The sequence below is a fragment of the Micropterus dolomieu genome, linkage group LG12 (assembly GCF_021292245.1).
Source record: "Micropterus dolomieu isolate WLL.071019.BEF.003 ecotype Adirondacks linkage group LG12, ASM2129224v1, whole genome shotgun sequence".
In the NCBI taxonomy this organism is placed as follows: Eukaryota; Metazoa; Chordata; class Actinopteri; order Centrarchiformes; family Centrarchidae; genus Micropterus; species Micropterus dolomieu.
Window position 1 is genome coordinate 2,637,918 of NC_060161.1, and position 19,118 is coordinate 2,657,035.

At 39.3% G+C, this 19,118-nt stretch overlaps 1 protein-coding gene across 2 annotated transcripts in view; it reads left to right on the forward strand.

Moving 5' to 3' along the window:
• Window positions 1-19,118, forward strand: part of epas1b (endothelial PAS domain protein 1b) — a 56,797-nt gene that overhangs the window by 14,394 nt on the left and 23,285 nt on the right. Inside the window, exons 3-5 of one of the 2 annotated variants that reach the window (XM_046065616.1) lie at window positions 12,103-12,160; window positions 16,429-16,571; window positions 17,945-18,032. In XM_046065616.1, the coding sequence (XP_045921572.1) occupies window positions 12,103-12,160; window positions 16,429-16,571; window positions 17,945-18,032 (289 nt within the window). Of the gene's footprint in view, window positions 1-11,969; window positions 12,161-16,428; window positions 16,572-17,944; window positions 18,033-19,118 lie in introns of both variants that reach the window. The other variant, XM_046065615.1, reaches the window with a different exon arrangement.

Consider the following 19,118-nt stretch of genomic DNA (forward strand, 5'->3'; position numbering starts at 1 on the left):
TGACCTTAAACCACTTTTATTCAGAATGAAAATGACCTGAAAATACACAAAAACATTAATGAAACAAAATGAACTAAACATTATTGAACTAAATGAGCACTCCAACATTTTGGAAAGTGCACAGAACAAAGTGTCTGTCCTAATACATCATTTGTAATTTTTTCTTAAAGGATAGGTTTATCATTTTTTCAAGTCTGTCTTATGCCTCCTATACGCCTTTATGTAAGACGGAGTGCACACAGGAGGACTGTAGATCTGTTTCTGTTTCTTCAGATAAATGTAGTTTTTGTTTCACCTGTTTAGATGCGAAAAGTTGTGCTTTTAAAAAAAAAAAAATATATATATATTTTTTAATTATTTTTTTTTACATGGTTTTAAATGGTGCACCTCCTTTTTTAAATTTTTACTCCGTACGTGGACAAGATAAATGTGGATGTTTTTGCACGTTGATTGTTTGGATCTAAAGAAATATTAATATTTTAATATGAAATATAAATAAGAAGGGGTATTTTCCCCTTTTTGTTTGAGGGTTTTTTTTTTTTTTTGGGCTTAGCTGTGCTAAATGCCTTCTGCATTGCTCTCTGAGACAGAAGTGATACTGATCTTCAAACATGATTTAAGACCAGGTTAGGGTGCGGTCAAATGTTCAGGCTTCAGTCAATGTCAATGAAATCTATAAATCTGTCCCTCCAGCGAGTGATGGTAACAACAAGAAGCTGATTAGAACATTTTTAGTTACTGAGCAGAAGAGCAAATGATCCATGGAGAGCTGTTATGAATTTACAGCAGCCTGACACCTGCTCTGGTAACAGGATCTGTTTCCTATAAGCACGTCTTGGCTTGCTACCAAAACAATCACATGGACACCAGGAGTTAATGTTGGGGCCTGTGTGTGTGTGTGTGTATGTGTGTGTACATGTTGCATGAAAACATTTCAGTCCAGATGTGAAGTAACAGTTTGCATACAAGATGAGAAAACTGTAAGTGAAGAGGAAAAGTTGAACTATTCTCCTGTTTTCCTCCATTTAATGACACTTGACTTAACTAACTGGAAAAGCAGAAGTCCTCTGCACAGCAATGCAATTCAGTCAATGCTGGTAAGGTTGGGTATCGACATCTTTATGTCTGTTTTTCATGCCACCTTACAGTTCACCTATAAATGAATGTACATGAAGCAAATTTTCTTACATTAGTACATGAGCAATGATGCAGTCTCAGATAATCCTGAACAACACGCACTTTATCTCCTCATGTTTGCATGCAGATATGAACAGATGAAGCTTTGTGCAGCGCAGACAGAGAACGCTACAGGGGGAAAACTGTATTAACAGTCTCATTACTGCCAGCAGATAGGGGAACAGACACAATACGTGCAGCAGCTTTGTCCACTTTATTGTTTATGTTTGTTTGTTTTGTTAAGATTTGGACTGAACCTGAGAGCTTTTATTAGTGTATTTGTGTTTGCATGTCGGTGTATGTGCACCCATTTTTCCTGTATCCCTTCAGGCTCCAGTTTCGAGGCACTGACTGACAAGTTAATCAGAGAGAGAGAGAGAGAAAGAGAGGTGATTGAAAAAGCTAAAGGGTGTGTAGAGAAAGAAAAATTAATGAGGTATGAGGGCAGGGAGGACAGTTGCTGTCACACAGTCGTCAGTGTGAAATAGAAAAAGGAAAGTTGGTTTACTTTGCCCTGGAGCTAATTGGAGAGGTAGAAAACACATTTGGCTCAGCTGCATTGTCCAGATCTGATGCAGCCTGTTTTGTGGGTTGATAATGTTGATTGATTGATTGGTTGCAAAACCAGTTATTAGACTTTAATAAAAACTTTAAACATCAGCTCCACCTAATAATTAGAACCACAAAATGGCAATTTACATTGGACAGTTTGAAAATGTGTTTAATGACTTTTGGATAAATGGCAAATTACCAATACCAATTAAATTACACTGCAAAAAGGGAAAAAAAAAATCTTAATGCTTAATTGAGTCTTGAAGATTTTCCTATTAATTGGGGGGAAATATGCAAGTGCACTAAAAATATAAAAGAACTCACTACAATATTTTTAAAGAATTAAACATACAGAAAAAGATAACAACACCACATTGACCAGAAACCAGGGGAGAACATGTATGACCTGTCACTCTGCAGTTACAAGATGAGCAGTCACATCACCATACTCCAGGCTGAAACGATCAATCGATTATAAACACAGTTTATTATTAATTTTCTGTTGATTGACATATTCATTCATTCACATTGTTTCAGCTCTAATGTCTGGGTATCAAACAAAAATGAATGAATACATCTTAAGAGAGAAAGGCCTATTAAAAGGAAATATTTCATTAGGTTATACATTTCATGGTAAATACAGAAGCACAAACTACGTGTGCAGTGGAAACTGAGCAGCCGTGATGTCTACTCGGTTGCTTCATGAAATCTGATAGTTTACCCTGATCGAGTCATTGAGTTAAGTGCTTTTTGCGAATGTTACCCAATGAATCAGAGCATCCCTGTAGACTGTGTTAGTAAGTAAGTAAGTAAAGTAAAGGTGAGCGTTTGTTTACTGCACAATCATCTTCTACCCTGAAACCCAGGTGTCACTGCTGCTCTGCATTCGGTGTGTGTGTGTTTGGCCTCATGTGGGTTAACAGGCCTTGTGACTCGCTGTGGTTTAGAGTGACGGCGTTACTTTTGTCACCGAGGTCTCAGAATGCCAGGTATATATTTTCTACCTGTTTCTCTCTCACTCACTCTGTTCATCTATTTATTTCTCTCCCTCCGTCAGTGGTGGAGAAATTGCTCAAATCCTTTTACTTGAGTAAAAGTAAGAAGTAATAACACAAAAAGGTTGGAACATTTTTAAATTGACCACAGCTGTTCTGTTGTTAATATGTGAATCTCAAGCCACAACAGCCTCTTGGAAAGCAACAGCAATGAAACAAAAATCCAGCATTATGAGCACAAACGCAAACAATCCCGGCAGGTTGCAGGTTGACTTCAGATATCCTTTTAGGGCAACGCATGCAATGTTTGCGTGAGTGCATGGTGAAAATAGCTGGCAACCCGCATTACCTTGGCTTAGGTTGCTATTCTCAAAGGTCTAAAAGCAGCGTCAAGATGTGCCAATGAATCAGAGCAGAACAAAGAATGTTATCTCTGCTTTTACATCATTTTCTGGTGAGGACAGAAATCAGAGCTGTGATTCATGTGATGTTTCCATTTTGGCGGCTTTGGCTTTCCCGTATTTAATTCATGTTTTGATGAAGGTGTGAAAAGGCAGGGGGGTGGTAGGGGGGCTTAGAGGTGTACTTTTTGGATTTGTATTTTAGGTAACAAAACTCTTTCAGCGTTTAGAATAAAATTTCAGACTTTTTGTTGTCAGCTTTTTGGCTGAGTGACGCATCACTACTCATTAGCGGTGACCTCACTGTGTATGTCAGTGTGTGTCTTTGTGTTTTGATTATGTGTTTGGTCAGTGGGTGATGTGTCAAGCTGAAGTGACAGAACCTTGGGTTGCGGTATGCTTGATCTCTGGCTGGTTTCTTTCATTTTTCATGCGTTAGTTTGTTGCCCAAGGGCAGAGGATGAATCCAGGTGGATTTCTGCCAGTAGCAGCTGGCCATGTGTCTGTGCGTGTGGCCTTTTTTTAAATCATCACAAGACACTGTTGTGATGATTCAAAAGGTCAAATAATAAAAAGAAATCATTACCAATCACAGATTAATGGCTTATTAAAAACATATGCTGTACTTGTAAAAATAATGGCTTTTTATAATTTACCTGTGATCACACACCGACTGAAATGAGACCTTGTCAAACATTTTGGGAAACACACTTGATTGCTTTCTCACCAGGAGCTGAACTGCTGCGCTGTATAGCGTCGGGTCATTCGACAGCTGTAGCTCACAGCAGGTGCACAACGCAGATAGAAAAAGTAGTTACAGTACAGTAAGGTACGATGGCCAGAATGATGAATGTGATTAAAATGAGTAGTTTGTTTCAAGACAACATTTGTAACACTGGAAGGTGAAGTTTCCTGACGTATCATCTCGCGGCTATCCCAAAATGTTGGATTATTCCATAAAATTCAAGTCCTCACACTTTGTGATTGTTATGAGCTTGGGATTTTCAACAGTTCAATGATGGTATGAATGTCCTATAAAAAAAATTAGTTAGTTGCTGTTTTACATCTTGGTCAGCTTGACCACTGTACTTCATTAATGAAATGTCTGTAGTTCTGTATCTCAACCAGACTTGCTGTATAGAAGTCATACTTGAGAAAACGTTTTTTCACTCCGTTAACCCATCCAGATCTCTGACGGCCACAGTTATCCACTGGGGATTCTGCTGTACCATAGCTGCTGTTTCTTAGAGGCATGCTAAAAATTCCCCGTCACAACGTTTCTGTTGAGAAAAGATAAAATACTGTATTTTTAACAGGATAAGAAAGCTGTTTAATCATATGTGTCTACATGTGACTTAATATCACACTTGGTACACCTACAAGCTGACAGTTGCCACATAATAATATGGTTTTAACTGTAACAGTCCCGTGTTAATGTTGCTTCTTCCGCTTTGAGAAAGTTTACAAATCGACCAACTTCAGGTTAACGGCCATCACAACAACCTTTTAGCTTTGTTACTCGTTTGTGGACCCGTTCAGCCTCAAGGCATTTTCTGGTTAAAAAAGCTACAAATATTATATTTCCTTGTGAAATTAGAGCTTTTTTTTCTGATATTGGTAGTACTTATTTCTCAAGTTAATTCTGATAATGGTACAATTTATAGCTCCAACGATTAATTGATAAGTTGTCTACTATTCACTTGCCAATTATTTTAATAACTGATTCATTTGTTTGAGTAATTTTTAAAGAAAAAAAGTAAAAATTCTCTGATTCGAGCTTCTTACATGTGAATATTTTCTGGTTTCTTTACTCCTCTTTGACAGTAAACTGAATATCTTTGGATTGTGGACAGAACACGATAATTGGGAAACACTGACATTTGTAACCATTTCCAACATTTTATAAACCAATCGAGAAAATAACCCACTGAATAATTGACAATGAAAATTGTTAGTAAATTTTTTTCACTCTAATAAAAAAGAAGAGATTTTTTTTTATGGTAATAAAATAGAGAGGCTGCGTTTTGATAAATAAACTTTACATGTTGATGGTTCTTACTGGTGTCCTTTTAATGTGATAATCCTTCATTATCGTCAGAGAGCAGTAAACAACTGTTTTCTATCATCTAACAAGTGCTGCAGTGACCTAAATACTGAACACACAAAGGTGAAATACTTTCTGATCATACAGCTGTAAGCTGATCAAAGTGCCTTGTGCCAGTGATAATAATGAGATACTAAACTGATCCTTCCATCACTTCATGTCACATCATCCCACGTCCACCTGACTCTGTCTGCTGTTGGCTGAAAAAGGACAAAATCTCTTGAAAATACCCTTTAAAAAGAAAATGAATCCGGCCTTCAAAAGCCTTTCAAGTGTTTTCAGTATGTTTGATAAGTGTCCAACTTTTATTGGGATGAGTTGAATGACTGACTGGAACAATAATTAGTTGAACTCTGATAGTTACTGTATTTTCCACATGGCTTGGTTGCATGAACTCGGTACCCTCTGCAGCCAGACTGTTGTGTCTCGTCAAATATGTCTTTACAGTGAATGTCGACTACCAACGGAGAATGCTGAAGCGGGGTTTATTTATACAGCACCTTTTTTAAACTGCGTCACAAAAAGGGAAAACAGACACAAAATATGAGTGGGAAAGTAAACAAAGACCAGTCTAAACAGGTACTGTAGGTCGCAGCCTGTATTTAATTTTTATTTTTTTAAAGGCATCCACAGATCTGATGTTGAATAAGAGTGAGTTCGGAAGTTCAGGAGCGTCAACACTGAGTTTAGCTTCAACATGCCTCGGATCAGATGACCTCTGTGACACGGCGCTGTAGCAGATCAGTAATGTAGTGTGATGAAGGAAGCTGCAACTATTTTAATAGTATATTAATCATTCTTTTCAAGCAAAATTGTGGGGAAAAAAGTCCAGCTTTGACTTTAATTCTGAGAATGTTTAGTTAATGACACATTAACATGTTAAAGCTAATGCCCTGCTTCATGTTCATGTTAAGGCCTTAACTTGATGTTGTTAAAATACACACATTTTCTGTCGTCTATATTGTGGAGCGTTGTTAGACATAAATACTTTTTGTGGTTGGATTTGGTCTCCCTGCTGGTGTTTATTCGGTTTAATGCACACAATAATATTCTGGATTATTTGCATTCTTTACTGTGAACATCTTTTGAAGCTCCTCCTACCAACAGAATGTAGAAAGTTATTATCTATAATGATTTTCCCCCGAAATGTGACTTCCATATTAATTGAGGCAAGGAAGGAAAGACAAAATTACCCAAGATGGCGCCCACTGCGGCAGACGTCTCTGTGTACTCTACTTGCGGCCATCGTTATTTAATGTTTGTTCAATCTCTTTTTTTTTTCACGTTATTTATGTCTCAGTGTTTAATTAATTTGATGTTTGGAGGATTCAGAGAATAAGAATTTCATTGTACTGTGAGACAACTGTTTCCTGTACATATGACAATAAAGTTAGATTTGATTAGAAGGGTGGAAAAATTAAGGCAAAAAGAAAGAACAACGCTGTACTTAGATACCTGAATGCACCGTAACCGATGGGGACCCGTGTCCCCACAGGTAGAGACTGCTTCTTGAGGGTTAAGACTTTTTATAGTTTTATAGTTCAGGTTAAGGTTGGGGTTAGGGGCTAAAGAATTCATTATATCACTGAGATGTCCCCATGGGGGTAGAGGAACAAACGTGTGTGTATCTGTCTGTGTGTATGAACATGAGAGGGGGGGGGGTCAGTGAGTACATCAGAAGGCTTGGTGCCCTGATGAAGCGCTGTGACGCCCATTGTTTTGTATCCTGAAACGGTCTGCTGGGACCTGCAGCAACAATGGCCCCAGACAATCAAAGAGTGGCACTACAAACACACACACACAGACACACACAGACACACACAGACACACACAGAGACATATCCAGGAGCTAGTTGAAGTTAGCTGTTCCAGTTGACTTGACAGAGTGGGAGAAGTCGGTGGCTGTCTGCTCTGCTGTCTGCTGGCCCATCAGTAATGAGGGTTTGGTGATTTTGACTCCGGGTTAATGAGTTTAAGTCTCAGAGAGAGGATCAGATAATACACTCGATGAGATAATGGTGCTTCTGTGCCCTGCTTTTCTTGTTAATTGTATGCAATGCTGTCCTTTTATAAATGTGATGTTTGATTGTGTAGTTCCTTTCTCTGTGTTTCTGTCGGGTCTAGATCGTAGCCCGAGGGGAAACCAACGCCGATGTTGTTGATGTGAAGCAGATGATTTTCACCTGTTTTTGATCTGCGGCGTGATTTGGTTTCGCTGTCAGAATGTCTTGTGAGCAAGCTTTTGCTCCGCAAGCTAAACTTGTTATGGGTGGATTTAAGAGCTGACAGTACAGCAGCGTTAAGACGGCTACAAGACAAATAAAGACTCAATTATGAACATAAATGACTTGATAAGAGGAAATTTTTGCCGCGTAAGGCTCATTGAACATGGCCTCTGTGACTCCATCTGGGACCAAAACTCCAGGAAGAAATTAGGTGTGTGTGTGTGTGTGTGTGTGTGGAGGGGGGTGTTAATGTTGGCAGTGATGAAGCGTATTGTCGGACTGAATTAATAAAGCGCACACTGGCTCATATTCAAACGGACTTCTCACTGTGGGTCTGTGATATATGGCGTTCATTTAAATGCGCCGTGCAAACTCTCTGATCCTCCTCGTGTAGTCTTTGTGAGGCCTGCAGTGACTCCTAACAGCAAACTGTCACTCTGTTAACACGTCCTTGGTTTTATGTCTTGATGACAGAAAAATGGCCTTTTAGCTACTTCTGGGGTCCTTGGAAATAAAAATGTGGCAACAGTGTTTTGAGACTGTTGTTCATGTCATGTGAATACCCCATGGCAGATTTTTCTGATACTTGAATGATTTTACCTCTTTGGAGTTGGTAAATGTGTAGCACTGTTGCTTTTATTCTCCAGCTCCAAAGTTGCAAAGATATATATGGAGGTCAGAATTTAGATTACAAACCTTTTGCTCCTGCAAAATTCATTTCTAGGGACAAAATTATCGTTATTTAATTTAATATGTACAACATCACATTGTGATGTTGTACATATTAAATAACGTCAGAGGAAAATCACAACTGGTGGTAATAATTCTACAACCAGTTATATTGGCTGTGTTAATATGTATTTATAGCATGTTGCTCTTTGCAGCACTGGTGTGTGTGTGTGTGTGATTGAAAATTGTAATTATACTGTAATGTACAGGATATTTGTATTGGTTACTGTCCATCCCTACATGCATGTATTAGTGGTGGATCACATAGTGGTGCTGCCATGCCTGCAAGCTTGAGGCAGTTCAGGCATTTCCAGCTACACAGTTTGCTGCTTGTGGTGATTCTACATCCTGCTGCTGCTCGCTTTGCAATCCTTTCATATAAGTCTGAACCTTGTTTTGCACAACTTCACCAGACATATGCGGTGCAGACAGCATACAGAGGCTGAACGAGTTTTAAAAGTATAAATGTGAGCACAAGACAGAACCCAGATAAAGCCAAACTCCATGTGTGATGTCCTAATATGGTTTGTTGTGCTGCTCTCTTGGACCACAGACTGAACCTCTGGACCGTCGATCTATTTGAGCTTTGACATCAAAATCTGACTAATTTCATTTCAGAGCATAGAGCCAGAAACTTAAACCGTATCCTTGAAAAATCACCCAGAGGTCGGCTTGCTGACATGATGTCATTCTGCAGGTCTCATGTGGTGTTTGTAGACAGCATTTTGCTATAGGCTGAGCCCCGAGACGAGAAAATTGGGATTGCAGTTTGATTGTTGGAATAAATGTTTTTATTTTGAGACTTTATTGTTTTGGCCAAAAGCTCTTTCTTTAAACAACAACTGAATTAACCTGAGGAAATGAAAATAATCACCTGACTCCACATCTTTAAGCGGTTGTTCACTTCAAGGTGTCTTTTTAAAGGCAAATTGTCATTTATTAAAAACCCATTACTCTCGTATGGAGCTTCTGCAAGCCTCCACGTTTCATGGCTGGGCTCCAAACACGTAGCATCCTTTTCAAAAAGAAAAGTTCAAAATTAAATTTTGCTCAACACTGCTTGCTCAATCCAAATCAAAATAAACATTTTAAACAAACAAATACACAAAACTGGACACAGCAGTGCCATGATGATGACAGTGGTCTATGTCTGCTGAATCACATGTATTAGAGCTAAAACAGAGAGAAACTGATTTCAATTTCATGAAGGAAATTTGTGTCGGACACATAAAAAGAAAAAGAATAATATAGTGCGTACGTACAGTACACAGTATGTTTGAGTGTCATGGTCATTAACTTCATGAGTCTTCAGACAGGAAGTGAGGGAATTGGTGGTAAATCTTAAGAAACATTTCATCTCTTAACTCCATAATGTCTCACTAGTTTTCCTGCTGTCTTCATTTCTAGCCCGTCTGCTCTGTTTAAAAATGTTTATTTCCATCACACAGGGACAATAGATTACGTAAACCAGCCTAACCAAAAATTGTTTCCCACGCTTGACCTGTTTTCCTCCTGCATCGCTGACAGGGAGATTCCCTGCTTCAGACAGACACAGCCGTCCGTGAACTCACCTGTTCTGACTTGTTTGGTTTTTGTGTTTATTCCATCTGAGATTCAAGTCCTGTTTGAAACCAAGTCAACATTGACTTATTTAAAGTTTTAAGTTAAATAACGTTATGTAATGTGACTTACGTAACATGCCTGTTTGATCTCCAGTAAGATCCAGCCACAGCCTGTAGCACCTCAAGCTGCGCCCCCTCAAGCCGCCTGTTATGAGTGGCTGTTTGTACCTGATCCATGCTGACTGCCCGATCTGTTATGCACATGCGCGTACTTATTCTTGCTCAATTTGTACCATGCATGTGTGAACATTGTGTTTGCTGACAACTAACAAGTAAAAAAAAACAAAAAAAACCCCTTTTATTAAAAATTCAAATACACTACAGTACAAACAACAATACAGAAAACTTGCAAAGGATCTGGGAAAGTATCTAGGGCCGTCCCCAACTAAGGATTTACATATGTTTGTGTGCGGCGATAGTGAGCGGGGGGTGTAACACACGGTAGCTCTGCTTTAATCTTGACAAGCTGCAGAGCTGTAGTCTCTATTCATTAGTCACTGTAACTTTTCCAGCTAAACTGAGTCTTATTGTTGACACTTTTCTCTGTGCTCGCTCGCCTGCTATTCACCGGTCTTGTGCAGAGTTTTGCATGCATGCCGTGCGGCTCTGCACGTCGTGGTTCCTCACGGGTCTATTTCAAGTACTATTTAAAAACGAGGTGAAAAATGATCCGAATGTCCCGCGAGGTGCGGACAACTCTGCACAGCAACGGGGAAGTTAAGGCTCCGTCTCTACAGCAAGTTCCTCTTCTGCCACTACACACTGACGCACACATACGCACTGATGCCTCCTACCTTGAGGGTTGGGTTACAATTCTGGATTCATTCACGCACTTTAAAAACATTTATGAAAAGCTTTTTTTCTTTTCTCATTTTTTTATTTACATCATTATATGTTGAAATGTATATTGTAATAGGCAGTACATTAACTTATTGGGAGAAACCTGGTTGAGCACCCCCATATCGCCAAAATGACATGATCCTTGTATCGCTGCGAAGCTTCGACTGTGAGATTGACAGTCGAATCAGGCCCCGCCCATCGAAGCATCGAATATTGACTATTCGGGGTCAGCCCTATTGTAAGCAATTAAAATATACAGTTGACGTGAAAATTTTTAAATATCGCAAATTTCTTCCATTAGCACTACATAAATGTCACGCTGTCACCGTGTCATGAAGGCCTGGAAACATTTTTAAACGCAGATCTTCATTGGTACAAATTGATATGCATGTCTCCACACTATTAACAGGAAGCTTCATATTAGCTGTACTATGTCAGAGGTATTAGCTCGCCGTGTTAACAGTTGACAGTCCCATTGTGTTTTGTCATAGTAAGCAGCATAGATGTATACAATAAGAGAGTTAGGAGTTCTAATAATAAATCCATGGTAAGCAGAAACGAACAAAGAACCATATTCTTTGCATATTTTCTTTGTCTTTACTTTTGACATTTGGGGATTAGCTGGAGGCTCACGTCGTGCTTTAGGTATGAGGTGTCTGGACTGGTACTTTCCAACGGTGATGTTGTTTTTTTGACGTTTAGGTAAGAGGACGTACAGTTCATATGCCTTCAAAAGATGTGAAATTTTAAAAAATGGTTCTGTCTGTATGTACATCTTCATTTTAATTTTCAAATTTAACTTATTTATCCAAAAAAAACAAATTCACTTGGTTTTCAGGTACAAAAAATACACAATGACATACTGCATTTGTTGTAGTGCTGCAATAATCAATCTTAGCTTGAGAATGTAAAATGAATATATATGTTGTCAAACAGGCTCAGATATGTTTAGATGTGTTGCTGGGAATATGTATGTTTTCTTAAGGTGGTATTTTTCAGCAACGTAGGCCGGACGTTAGTTAATCTGCTAATCTGTATTTATTCTGAAAAGCATGTTGTGTTTTAACCTATGAATGAACCTCAGTGAAACTAACTGTGAAACTGGGAACAATCACATTTGGTGCTTGTCAAATCATTTGGGGATTTATGATACTGGGCTCTGTACGCTGTAGTTTGCCAGCAGCAGTTTGTACAGTGTGGAACAGGAAGTACCCCGGACAATGAGGGCAGATATACAGGAATTATTGGTGCAGTGTGTCATGTAAATGTAACTACTGTACAAATGAACCAACAGTGGGCCAAATTTGTAATATGTTTTTGTGCAGGAGCAGTTCAGAGCGGCGTAAGGAGAAGTCCCGGGACGCAGCCCGCTGCAGGCGCAGCAAAGAGACTGAGGTTTTCTATGACCTTGCTCACCAGCTGCCTTTACCCCACAGTGTCAGCTCTCACCTGGACAAGGCCTCCATCATGAGGCTGGCTATCAGCTTCCTGCGCACACGCAAGCTGCTCGCCACAGGTATGGACACTTCACCACACACACATGCATACACATATAATCACATGCAAGCTGCATTTAAATTTGTTACACCAAGGAACATATGCAAATAGTGGATGGCCGCCTCCAAGTTATTTTACATACTATCACGTCAGATTTGCGTGTGTATGTTTTGTGTTGATGTGTGTTGGTATGTATGACTAATTGTCCAGTAAAGTAGGAAAGTATTTGTTGGGCCCTTTCTTTGCACTTCTTCCCTTCCTCTTGTCTCATTTAAAATTAGAAGCCGAGGAAGCTCGACAAAGGAGCAGACCTATTGTTCTGGAAATCCTCCACTGCGTCCGTGTGTCGAAATAAGATCAGAGAACAATAAAATTAAACGACTTTAGAAGCTTCAGTTGGGGGAAAAAAGTTTCTGTTTCCTTAACAGAGTTGTGAAACAGTCTGTGCATTCAGTTTACACAGGTAGTGAAGTGAAGCACTTAATCCCTCAACACCTGAACACCATTAAACTTCCTCATGGTTCATTAAGTCAAATCTGTTCTATACTTTATCAGCACATACTTAAACCTGCAATAAGCAATATTTATTGATTATTATAATTATTGAATACACATCTCACATCTAACTCTACAGCTCTTTGTGCTTTTTAGCCTTTTTTTATGACTGCTTCATGATGTGGAGAAAAACTGAATTTCTGTTCTATTATGTCACACAAGCTTTCCTGTAATTATGTTTTTGATTTGGAAAATGATTTGATCATGATTTGTAATTTATAATCTGGTTCTGTGGCAAGGAACAATAATTGGCCATTAAACAAGCGATTGTAAAAACAATCTGCCGGTGGAATAGGAAAATATTTAGATTAATGAGAAACTGTATCCGTAAATCTTTACACTACCATCTGGTATTTTAATCTTCTATTATTATCTTCTTATCTAACTTTTGATGGCCTACTTTTTGTCTTTTTATAAACTGCTTTGCGTTGTTTGCTAGGGAAACGGTGAGGCATACAACCGACGCTTCCTTAAGTGAGCGCTATTTCCTTTTTCTTTGTAGGGTGTCATCAGTCAGAGAATGAATCAGTCACTATCAATAACTCCTTGCTTTATAAAACACCTTTCATCCAGTAAAAGTTGACATCATCATGCAACATCTTAAATTTAGTAAGTCATATATACGAATTCATAAGTTACTGTGTATGAAATGAGATCTCCTGATTAGGCAACATAAAGGAAAACATAAATTTCTTTCTATTCTAAATCTTTTTGTGATTTATAAAGTTTAAATTGAAAAGTAAACATGTTTTGCTTAAACTATCAATTGTAAGTAGTTTGCATAACAGTTAAGTTTTTCAGATACAATGTTTTGTGTTGAGTTAGAGGGCTGGTGCTCCCAAATTCCCTCCCCAAAGAAACATGTTTTCTTGCTTACTTCGAGTGATATCTAGTTAAGCAGATAGTTTCATGTTCCAAGATTATGAGATATCTGCCTCTGGAACTTCAGCTGTCGCCAAGGAAGGTAAATTAAACTTGAACTGAAAAATTTACATTTCGGGAAACCTTTCCGGAACCAATTAGTCAAAATAATCAACAAACCACGCTGTGAACTGTTTTTGTAAATTGGGATGGAACTGGTATTTTATATTCTGGTACAGTTATCAGACACACTCTCACAAACACAGGAGGTTGTAGGGGGGAGGAGGACAGAAGAGATAAGGAAGAAGAAGGAGGGAGGGATGGAGGTGGGGAAGACACATTTAGGAAGGAGGAGAGGAAGAGGTCAATGGGGACGAGGTGAGCAGGAGTAAAGAAGGCGGCAAACGAGATGGAGGGAGAGATTGCATAAGGAGAGGAGGAGTAGAGGTAATGAGGGTAGGAAAGCAGAGTGAGAGCGGAGGAGAGGACAGGGAGATCCGCGAGATGCAGCAGCAGATCACGTTATCAGGCCGGTCTGATTGCTCTGTGATGGAAGGAGAGATTGGAGAGGAAGCGAGCAGCTCTGCCCATCGTTCGACGGGTGCTGGCATTACCCTGCTAGCCATAACACCCGACTGCCTCGGCGCCAATCATGCTGGCCTGCAAACTCACAAATAAGCACACACTTGAACTTCTACACGCAAACATACTGCATATGCACCCAAAAGCACAGAGGCAAGCCGCTGTGGGGAACACCTTTCTTATGAAGCATAAGCTCAGTGATGTACCGATTAGGAGGTAAAACTGATTAGGCCATATTTCTTACAAAAATATTGTGAAACATCTGTTCTAAATTATAGGGAGCTATTGGGAGCATTGGACTAAAGTTGTGTCAGGAGATCAATATCAGTTTAATAAATCAGTTTAGATACTGTAGGTCTAGATAAAATAATTATTTTATTATTTTTAACACTTACTTGACACTACAGAAATAGCACAGATGGTTAAAACGCCAGATTAACTGCTATCCTAAAGGCATATTATTTCCAAACCTATTTGACTTTTATTTACTTCATCTATCTTATTTTACCAAAGCTGTCTTGTTTACATTATTAATGTAGAAATAAAAATGTAAAAACGCATGTTTAGCCAACTGTAGAGCAAGGGGAAGTGTTGTATGTTGTTAGTAAGCAGGGTCCCTGGATTTTTTTAGTTATTGCTTTGTACTTCCGAATGCTGCATGCAGTCTGTGCAAAGCGAACTCCTCTTAAAACCACAACGTCTGGCTTTTACATTCTTATTGCTGCACATTAAATAAACAAGATATAATGTGCAAAAAAAGACAGCTTTGGAAATGTTGGAAGGCCCTTGGTGCCGCTAGGTTAAACACATCCTAGATACACTTCTGTAGAAGACACTAACACAGTCTTCTCATCTCACCGTGGGTAATTCAAGCAAACAGGTGTCTTCACCAAAATTTTAGACTGTTTAAGTATTTCTTAAGTTTGTTTTTTGTGTTTTCAGACTTCAGTCCAATGTGCCTCAGTTTTGTTATTTTAATGCACTGCAGTTAGAGTGGCTCAAAGAATGTGACAATTTCTGTTGTATCCAAGAGGATCAATATGATTTAATGACCTTTGTTGCAATAATATGCGTACTTATCAGTTTAGTGTTCCCAAGTTGACAGTTTTTCATTGTTAAGATTTAGTGGTTCTCAGGTTGTTTCATAACATTATTTCGTCATGTTGAAATCTTTTCTTTTTTAATGTTTCTATCTCCATTTGTCATGAAATTCTGAGACATTTGAGTATTCAATAACTGTAGTACAGATCAGAGAGTAGATGACGTTGACAGGGCTTCCTGATGGTTTTGTTACACGTTACAAAAGTTTGTCTTTTCAAGTCCTCTGTTTGAAACACAGCAGCAGCCACCAGAATATCTGTCATCACAAATGGAGAAGAAAAGGAAAGCAAGAAAAGAAAAAAAGATATTCCACCATGAATCTCCCACAATACCCTGTCACTTCATACTCTCCAGTACAACAGAACAAATGTCAAAATAAAAGAAATTATTATCTGAACAGCAGCTGTCCCTGTCAGACTCTCTTTTCTGCACCCTTTTATTTTGAAACGAGGGCGATTATGCAACCAAAGAACAACAGAGAGAAGTAAAGTGCAACTCGGTTCAAATCACTGGTAATTACAGCTAAGTATTTAGGCCAAAGGTGCTGCTGGTCTTTGGACTGGGCCCCAAGAGTCTCCCTTGCTCCCCGGGGCCCATGAGAAAGCTTTGGGCTACCCCAGGGGTTAACGAAATCTGGGCCCGGCTACAAACTCAAGCGCCGGGAGCCTTGAGAACTGGTCTCTTATCTCAGGGAAGCACACTGGAGGAATTGCAAACACCTCCACTCCCATCGGCTACTGGGCTTTGTTAAACATCAAGCCGCCGTCCACACATACACAAACTCTCTCTTGAGCCGGGGCCAGTTAAGCACTAGCTGTGTTTTTTGTGTTAATTAGCTCTGCGACGATACATTTTGGCCACACTGGAGTCTCTGTGTATATATGTGTGGAGGCTGCACAGTACATATTTAAACATAATTGCATAATGTGTAAGTTAAGTTCTAAAAGATGCCTTGTGCAGTTTTGGGTGTAATTCGTCAGGGCCGGGGACCAGGAGTGGCCTGAGACGCAGGAAGAAGCTGCACTCGTTTGTTTAGGCTCCGAGCCAAAGCTTCAAGAAGGAAAACAAGCCCAATGCGTGCACACACAAACACAAAAATACACACACGTTTACACTGATATCCATTTATATTCAGCTTTGAGAGGAACAATTTGTGAGTGTATCTTTGTTTTCTCTCTCTCCCTCCAGGCTGTAGCAGCGGCGGTGACGAGGACAGACAGATGGACAGTCTGTACCTGAAGTCTCTGGAGGGCTTCATCACCGTGGTAACATCTGACGGCGACATGATATTCCTGTCCGAGAACATCAACAAAGTCATGGGGCTCACTCAGGTACAAAACCATTAAAAGTCCAGGAATAGAATAAAACAGACACGTGCATACACGCATACATTTTAAACTGCACCCTCCAATAACGGCGATGAACACGAGGCTGTAAATATGAGTCACTGCACTTTTAATGTCCACGCTGCCAGAGGCGGTGGAATTTGTTATGGGTACAGCATGTAAAAACGCTCGATGTGCACAGTGTCAGCAACACAACATAGAGGCAGACATAATATATTACACGATAAATAATAAGTCGAAATCAATCAGGACAAGACGTGCCGTGCTCACCTGTTTCAGTTTTAAACTGATGTAAACATTATCTTGACGAGTATTTCTTGGCTATACCGTGCTACAAACTTAAAGTTGAAAGCTGTGGCATGCAGATTTACTTATTGTTAACTAAGATTCAAAATTCAAACACCTCTCCCTTTTTCCTGTGATAAAGGTATTTACACATGTATTGTGATATATAAGTTTGGTGAAGCAGCGCTCTGTTTTTATGCACCGATGGCTTGGAACAGACCTCCTTTACAAATAAGAGGCACTACCTCTATAGATAGTTTTAAGAAGCAGCTCAAGACCTACTTTTATGCATTTGTTTTCAACTGATTAAACACACTTTTATTCATGTATGTCTTTGATTTTATAGCCCTGTTTGCTACCCTTTTCCAGTTTTAATACCTGTTTTGTGCTTGTGGCATACGCGCATGCTGCTGTATTTATTTGTAACTCGTTTAAGTGCTCGTGAATGTAAAGCACGGTAAGCGTCGTTTTATGTATGAAAGGTGCATTACAAATAAAGACTACTATTATACAAAATATTAGTGTGTATTGTAATTAACCCAGGCATTAACCCAGGCATATAGAGAGGCAGTCAGAGGCAAAAACGCAGATGAAAACTGTCAGTCAGACTGTTGTGTTTGTGTGAAATACCTCTCATTCCAGCAGTGTGTGTGTTCAGGCCAGACACCGAGGTTAAACTCTAAACACACTCTGCAGTTTTATATTCTCTGGCACCAACTTGAAAAACAAATCACTGAAGAGGTGAAGTTGACTGTAAATTGTGGAGCGAGGTCTCTTTCTGTGTGCGTCTGTGGTGATGAGCTTCTGCTCGTTTTGTGTTGAAGCAATTTGAGATTCTAGCGGTCACACACTTTCTGTTCGTCTTCTTCCGTTTATCCCAAACAAACCACCGTTGCTGTGGCCAGACATGAAAAACACAGCATGTCTAACCCCGATGCAGAGTGTTGTGAGACCAGTAAAACCTAGAAAATACAGTAACAGGATCTACAGGTATTCATGTAAAAGTGTTGTTATTATATTATGTTTGTTCATTTTATATTCTGTATCTCATTAAGTTGTTTTCATTTATCCAGGTGGACCTTACTGGTCACAGCATCTTTGACTTCACCCATCCATGTGACCATGACGAGATCAGAGAAAATCTCAGCCTGAAGACAGCTGGTCAGCACACAATCTCACCCACACACCTGTTATCCTCATTCCACAGATATCATGAGGAGATCATTCTTGTTTTACTCATTACAATTTTCCACAAACATTCTCACTTTCATCCTAAATTCTGATGCCAAATAACCCCGTCTTTATTCAAAAACTACTGCGAGTCTTTGTTCAAATTTATTTATTAGGATAAACCCTTTGAGATGCAACATCTCGTTTTCAAGGGGGTCCTAAAATAATCTCAACAATAACAACAGAACAGTGACAAAATAAAAAAGTACAATTATCCTTATCTGCCTTATTCTTTCTAGAAATATAACTAGAGCAATGGTCATGGGGTCATTAACCTGGTGTGTCCCATGGAAGCATAAGTGCGCTAAGCAATTCACATGGCAATCTGCCCATTAGTTTATGACGTGGAAAGATGCATGTTGGCCTGAGAGTTGTACTGTTTACGGAGAGTCCAGAACAGAACAAGCTGATCCTCTGGGGAGCGTGAATTTGTTTTCAAGCAACATGACCAACATTTGTCAAATTTTAATCATCTATTTGAGAAAGTAAGTAGAAATAAGTACTCTACAGTTGGAGGAGAAAGAAAAGAAACATACAGACAATAATATATTCAAATAAATATACAATATAAAATGCCATAAAACCAAAAAAATAGGTCTGGACCCCAGATTCAAAACACAAATTCTGCTGATCTTGATTAGAAATGCTGACCTGTTGGAGACACTAGCATCACACCAGGTCAGGTATGAATATCTGGGGACCGTAAATATCCACAGGCTTCATTCTTCATGGCAGTACTGTCAGCTCTCGAACAGTATTCGTGGACCCCACGGGCATCCCCTATCCTTTTAGCCTTCTCAAGAGAGGTGCTTGCAATTCTCGACTCTCTTGAACGGTAAATATCTATAATGCCTGGCATACCGTATACGTACCGTATAGCTTTGGGGCCCCTAAATCATCCTTTAGGAGCCCCCCCCCCCCCTCCATCACAAGGAATACAAAAACCTTAAATATAGGGTGTTATATTATCATTCACATCAGCAAGTGTCCAGAACCAACATGAGAACAAAAGGTCGG